Genomic DNA, 6,725 nt, shown 5'->3' on the forward strand with positions numbered 1-6,725 from the left:
TCCATCCCTCAACACCCACATGCAAAAACAGATGTGGTTGCATGCACACACACGTGTGCGCGCACACACACACACACCAGATCTGGTTGCCCTTGGGTCAGACTCATCAGAAGCACATGATATTTACAGGAAGAACACATTAATTATGGACCCTGATTCAACCACAGTCAGGCTGGGGTGATACTTTACCCTCTAACATACATTTATCAAAGCAAAAAATAAAATAAAATAAAAAAGCAAAGAAGAGCAGTTCACTCAAATCATAGCTCCTGATCATGACCCGATCCAGGTGTTGTCCTCGGTCTCTCTACAGCTTTTCACAGGTTATTGGATCAACTATCTGGCTATGAAGATCAGTTGGGTGACTAGAGCTAGTCAGGGATATTTACCTATTAGATACCTTTTTGCAGGTTCTAAGTCAGAACTGTACACATCTAATCACTGTAGAAAGTCTATCCTACTACTCACATAATTAGATAATTAATTCATCAAATCAGCTGAGCACTCAGCAGTGTCTAGTCCACATTACATTTACATTTTAGTCATTTAGCAGACGCTCTTATCCAGAGCGACTTACAGTTAGTGAGTGCATTCATTTTCTTTCATACTTCAGACCACAATCTCACCACACTGTCATAACCATAACGTCATCAGGCTATGTCACTATGGTGAGGTAACTGCGTGACGGTGGTGACTCAGAGAGGTGGTGAAGGTGATGACGTACCGGGATCTGTCCTTTGCCAATGATGCGGTCGGTGCTGTCTCCGTCCTCTTTGTTCTGCTTGGTCTTGTTGTAGCTCTTCTCATAACACAGCAGCCTCAAGGTCTGAGAGCCCTCCAGGTCTATCTCAAACTCCTGCAGCAGAGAGAGAGAGACAGAGAGAGAGACAGAGAGCGAGAGAGCGAGAGAGAGAGAGAGAGAGAGAGTGAGAGAGAGGAGAGAGACAGAGATGAGGATGGCATGAAAGTCTCTTCCAAGAGATGCTCAATAGGGTTAATCTGTACACTCTTAGACAAAAAGGTTCCAAAAGGTTTCTTCGGCAGTCCCCATAGGACAACACTTTTTGGTTCCATGGAACCCAATAGTGTTCTACCTGGAACCAAAAGGGTTCTACCTGGAACCAAAAAGGGTTCTTCAAAGGATTATCCTATGGGGACAGCTGAAGAACCCTTTTAGGTTCTAGATAGCACCTTTTTGTTAAGAGTGTATACGTTATCAGTTAAGTGCTGTAAATGTGAACGCATTGTCAACAGCAGAAAGCACAGCTGACGGAGATTCCCATTAATTATGTAAAAGAACACTCTGCATATGGTTTCCACATGGTTAGGGGCCGCAACACATACCATTAACATTTCCACAGACTTGAGTCATCATCTGAAGCTCCTCATTAGCTAACACTATTTCCACTTTGCTGAGCAATGTAATTAAGCAGCAGAAGCAGTAGCAGTTACATTTACATTTACATTTTAGTCATTTAGCAGACGCTCTTATCCAGAGCGACTTACAGTTAGTGAATACATATATATATATAATTTTTTTATACTGGCCCCCCGTGGGAATCGAACCCACAACCCTGGCGTTGCAAACGCCATGCTCTATCAACTGAGCTACATCCCTGCCGGCCATTCCCTCCCCTACCCTGGACGACGCTGGGCCAATTGTGCGCCGCCCATGAGTCTCCCGGTCGCGGCCGGCTGCGACAGAGCCCAGTTCCTTGGGCCTGGGGGAAAATTCCTGCTGCAGACAAACAAATTCACTGATTGTGTTTTAAAACTGTTGTGTGCGCTCTCATAGCTCTCATGACGCACAAGGACTTTGTGTTTGGCTCTGACATCCAGCACGGTAATACGTGGGTGTGTTTGTGTATGTTCATATGTGTGTGCTTTCTACCGTCACCTCCTCCTTACTGAAGAGGCCGTACGGCTTTCTGATTAAGACACTATTATGTCACAACACCAGATGTCTTGGTCTTGGTAGTACCCAGAAAATGCAGATACTGTACTCTGCATATGTCTGGTAATACCAGTAAAAGTTCTTACCTCGTTCCATTTGGGCTCTGTGGTGTAGCGATACACCCGCGTCTTGGCTTTGTTCGCAAAGTAGCCAAAGGAGTCCACCTCTAACGTGCAGTACAGATCTGAGAGGAGAAGAGGAGATACAGTCTATGACGATACCCCACATAATTAAATAGAACAGTAGAATGGACATTGGCAAAATCTGCCATTTTAGTCAGGAAAACTTCTCTAGGTGATCTCTATATGATACCCTCTGTAAATTAACTGTCATAAACGTTAAGCATACTAATGTTGATAAGAACAACGTTATAACAATGTTATTACAAAATCACATGAAATATATGTTGACGTAACCTCTATCAAATTATTTGACATTCACCAGAACAGTTGTGTTTACAGAACAGCTGTGGTCCCAGTAAGCTTAGAGTAAGGTATGTCCTAAATGGCACCCTATTCCCTATATAGTGCACTATTTTTGACCAGAGTAGTGCACTATAAAGGGAATAGGGTGCCATTTGGGGTGCATCCTAATGCCTGTGTTATTACTCCTGTAAAGTATGTACAGTATAGAGGCTCTTCTCGGGGGAGGGTCACTCACTCAAGCTCTGTTTGAGGCCGGAGGCAGAGTGGATGATTACATTCAGGAATCCATGGAGGCCAGGGGATTCATCCTCTGGAAAAACACAAGGAAGAGAGATGAAGGCTTAGAGAGGAATGGAAGATACAGGTAAACTGCCAAAATAAAGGAAACACTTGAGTAAATGAGGGATACAAAGTATACTGAAAGCAGGTGCTTTCTTGGCTGATTTCTTTTGATTTTCCCATGATGTCAAGCAAAGAGGCACTGAGTTTGAAGGTAGGCCTTGAAATACATTCACAGGTACACCTCCAATTGACTCAAATTATGTCAATTAGCCTATCAGAAGCTTCTAAAGCCATGACATCATTTTCTGGAATTTCCAAGCTGTTTAAAGGCACTGTCAACTTAGTGTATGTAAACTTCATACCCACTGGAATTGTGATACAGTAAATTATAAGTGAAATAATCTGTCTCTAAACAATTGTTGGAAAAATTACTTGTGTCATGCACAAAGTAGATGTCCTAACCGACTTGCCAAAACTATAGTTTGTTAACAAGAAATTTGTGGAGTGGTTGAAAAACGAGTTTAAATGACTGCAACCTAAGTGTATGTAAACTTCCGACTTCAACTGTATGGGAGATTCTGGAGCGGTGCCTGAGACCGCGTTTTTCACCACCATCAACAAAACACCAAATTATGGAATTTCTCGTGGAAGAATGGTGTTTCATCCCTCCCATAAAGTTCTAGACAGTTGTAGAATCTATGCCAAGTCACATCGAAGCTGTTCTGGCTCGTGGTGGCCCAACACCCTATTAAGACACTATGTTGGTGTTTCCTTTATTTTGGCAGTGGCAGTTACCTGTAGATCCATGTTAACATTGGAATTCTCAATGAAACTATAAAGAGCCCAAAATAACTCTATTCACTTCACTCTAGATCTAAACTACACTATGAAACTAAGATGGCTCATTCATCACAAAACCCACTGATATTGCCAATTACTTTAATGCTTTTTTCATTGGCAAGACTAGAAAAGTTAGGCATGACATGCCAGCAACAAACGTTAACACTCACATCCAAGTATAACTGATCAAATTATGAAAGACAAGCATTGTCATTTTGTATTCCGTAAAGTGAGTGTGGAAGAAGTGAAAAAATGATTGTTGTCTATCAACAATGACAAGCCACCGGGGTCTGACAACTTGGCTGGAAAATTACTGAGGATAATAGCGGACGATATTGCCACTTTTCAATCTAAAATTGTTTGCCCTCAGGCCTGGAGGGAAGCAAAAGTAATTCCGCTACCCAAGAATAGTAAAGCCCCCTTTACTGGCTCAAATATCCGACCAATCAGCCTGTTACCAACCCTTAGTAAACTTTTGGAAGAAATTGTGTTTGACCAGATACAATGCTATTTTACTGTAAACAAATTGACAACAGACTTTCAGCACGCTTATAAAGAAGGACATTCAACAAGCACAGCACTTACACAAATGACTGATGATTGGCTGAGAGAAATTGATGATAAAAAGATTGTGGGAGCTGTTTTGTTAAGACTTCAGTGCGGCTTTTGACATTATCGATCATCGTCTGCTGATGGAAAAATGTATGTGTTATGGCTTCACACCCCCTGCTATATTGTGGATAAAGAATTACTTGTCTAACAGAACACAGAGGATGTTCTTTAATGGAAGCCTTTCCAACATAATCCAGGTAGAATCAAGAATTCCCCATGGCAGCTGTCTAGGCCCCTTACTTTTTTCAATCTTTACTAATGACATGCCACTGGCCTTGAGTAAAGCCAGTGTGGCTATGTATGCGGATGACTCAACACTAAACACAGCTACTACAGCGAACGAAATCACTGCAACACCTAACAAAGAGCTGCAGTTAAGTTTCAGAATGGGTGGCAAGGAATAAGTTAGTCCTAAATATTTCAAAAACTAAAAGCATTGTATTTGGGATAAATCGTTCACTAAACCATAAACCTCAACTAAATCTTGTAATAAATAATGTGGAAATTGAGCAAGTTGAGTTGACTAAACTGCTTGGAGTAACCCTGGATTGGAAACTGTCATGGTCAAAACATGTTGATACAACAGTAGCTAAAATGGGGAGAAGTCTGTCCATAATGAAGCGCTGCTCTGCCTTTTTAACAACACTATCAACAAGGCAGGTCCTAAAGGATCTAGTTTTGTCACACCTGGACTACTGTTCAGTCGTGTGGTCAGGTGTCACAAAGAGGGACCTCTGAAAATTACAATTGGCTCAGAACAGGGCAACAGGGCAGCAGGGCTGGCCCTTAAATGTACGCGGAGAACTAACATTAATAATATGCATGTCAATCTCTCATGGCTCAAATTGGAGGAGAGATTGACTACTAGCACACAACTCGGACACCCATAAACACCCATAAATACCCAAGAAGACATGACACCAGAGGTGTCTTCACAATCCCCAAGTCAAGAACAGACTATGTGAGGCCCACAGTACTACATAGAGCCATGGCTACATGAAACTCTATTCCAGCAGTAGAATCAGATTTAAAAAACAGATAGAAATACACCTTATGGAACAGTGGGGACTGTAAAGAGACACACACATGATAAGACACGCACTCTATACACACATACACATGGATGTTGTATTGTAAATATGTGATAGTGGAGTACTGGCCTGAGGGAACACACTAAATGCTTTGGGTAAAGTGTTATGAAATGTAATGTCATGTAAACTGTATATAAATGTCTTAATATTGCTGGACCCAAGGAAGAGTAGTGGGGATCCTTAATAAATACAAATACAAACTAAGCTAAAAAAGAGACCAAGAACTACAAACGTACAAACAGCAAACTGTTCTGACAATAATAACTTCTATTTTGTTCCTATTTGTCTTTGGATACAGTATTTTTCCACTTCAGAGCACATAGCTGATACATCTGACAGAAATACTCTGGGCAAGGAGTCACAGCAGAACATTGAATAACATCTGGTACCTTGGCCTTCTTTGTTGATGGTAAGTGGGATGTGGTGGACGGTCTGCAGCTTCACACAGGAGTTGGTCAACATCTGTAGCTCCATGGAGGTCAGGGAGAAGCTCTTGAAGCCTGGGAGAGGAACCATACAAACACAGGGTCAGGGTTCAGGGGTCAGAGTCACCCACACAGTATGTCACAGTACAGTGTGTGTATTAATGCTGCATGTGAACAAATATTAGTGGTATCAATTGGTTGGTTCAATTTACACAATTGACTACAGGTCAGATTATTGGGCATCTTCTATCATCTAACCTGATGCAATGGCTGCTCCTTCCTCATACACTCATTGCTTACAGAGAGATACTGAAGAGATTTAGTTACAGTAGTATACTGAGGGCCACCTACATTTCTTCTGTTGTTCCCGGATCGTCTCCTTCCACTCAGCACGCTCGTAGTCTGATGACATCAGAAACATGTAACCCTGAAACACAGTACACACATAGAAAAAGTTCTACAGCCGCACCATCGAGAGCATCCTGACTGGTTGCATCACTGCGTGGTATGGCAACTGCTCGGCCTCCGACGGCAAGGCACTACAGAGGGTAGTGCGTACGGCCCAGTACATCACTGCGGCCAAGCTTCCTGCCATCCAGGACCTCTATACCAGGCGGTGTCAGAGGAAGGCCCTAAAATTGTCAAAGACTCCATGATGAAGAGGGTGATAGTGATGATAACTTGTTGTTGTTGATGATGATGAGGATGATGAAGAGGAAGACAGGGGGCTCACCTTGCCGTTCCTGTTGTGTACTCTGAGGGCCATACTGGGGGAGGTGAGCAGCAGAAGAGACTCCTGCTCCGACAGCTTCTTCCTCAACCTGTCAATCACCTTTGACCCTTTGTTGGCTCGCTGGAGGTCACAGACAGAAGAAAATAAATGTGTCAAAAGACCTGTCAACTACATTTACATACTAGAGTATGTGTGTGTGCGTATGCATGCATGCGTGTGTGTGTGTGTATTCATGCATGTGTGTGTGTGCGTATGCATGTGTGTGTGTGTGTGCGTATGCATGTGTGTGTGTGTGTGTGTGTGTATGCATGTGTGTGTGTGTGTGTGTGTGACGTACCTTCTCTCTCTGGATCTCACTCTTGA

At 42.6% G+C, this 6,725-nt stretch overlaps 1 protein-coding gene across 1 annotated transcript in view; it reads right to left on the reverse strand.

The window, feature by feature from the left end:
- Nucleotides 1-724: 724 nt before the first annotated feature.
- The window catches only part of LOC311114058 (breakpoint cluster region protein-like), a gene marked incomplete at both ends in the record, with an annotated part of 24,607 nt that continues 18,606 nt past the window's right edge, over nt 725-6,725 (reverse strand). The window contains 7 exons of the mRNA XM_084189331.1: nt 725-856; nt 2,041-2,138; nt 2,615-2,689; nt 5,594-5,704; nt 5,981-6,056; nt 6,363-6,482; nt 6,700-6,725. The exon at nt 6,700-6,725 is cut by the window's right edge and continues 140 nt beyond it. Coding sequence (XP_084045457.1) covers nt 725-856; nt 2,041-2,138; nt 2,615-2,689; nt 5,594-5,704; nt 5,981-6,056; nt 6,363-6,482; nt 6,700-6,725 — 638 coding nt within the window. The remainder of the gene's footprint in view (nt 857-2,040; nt 2,139-2,614; nt 2,690-5,593; nt 5,705-5,980; nt 6,057-6,362; nt 6,483-6,699) is intronic.

Source organism: Coregonus lavaretus (genome assembly GCF_964263955.1).
Source record: "Coregonus lavaretus genome assembly, contig: HAP1_SCAFFOLD_4398, whole genome shotgun sequence".
Classification (NCBI taxonomy): domain Eukaryota; kingdom Metazoa; phylum Chordata; class Actinopteri; order Salmoniformes; family Salmonidae; genus Coregonus; species Coregonus lavaretus.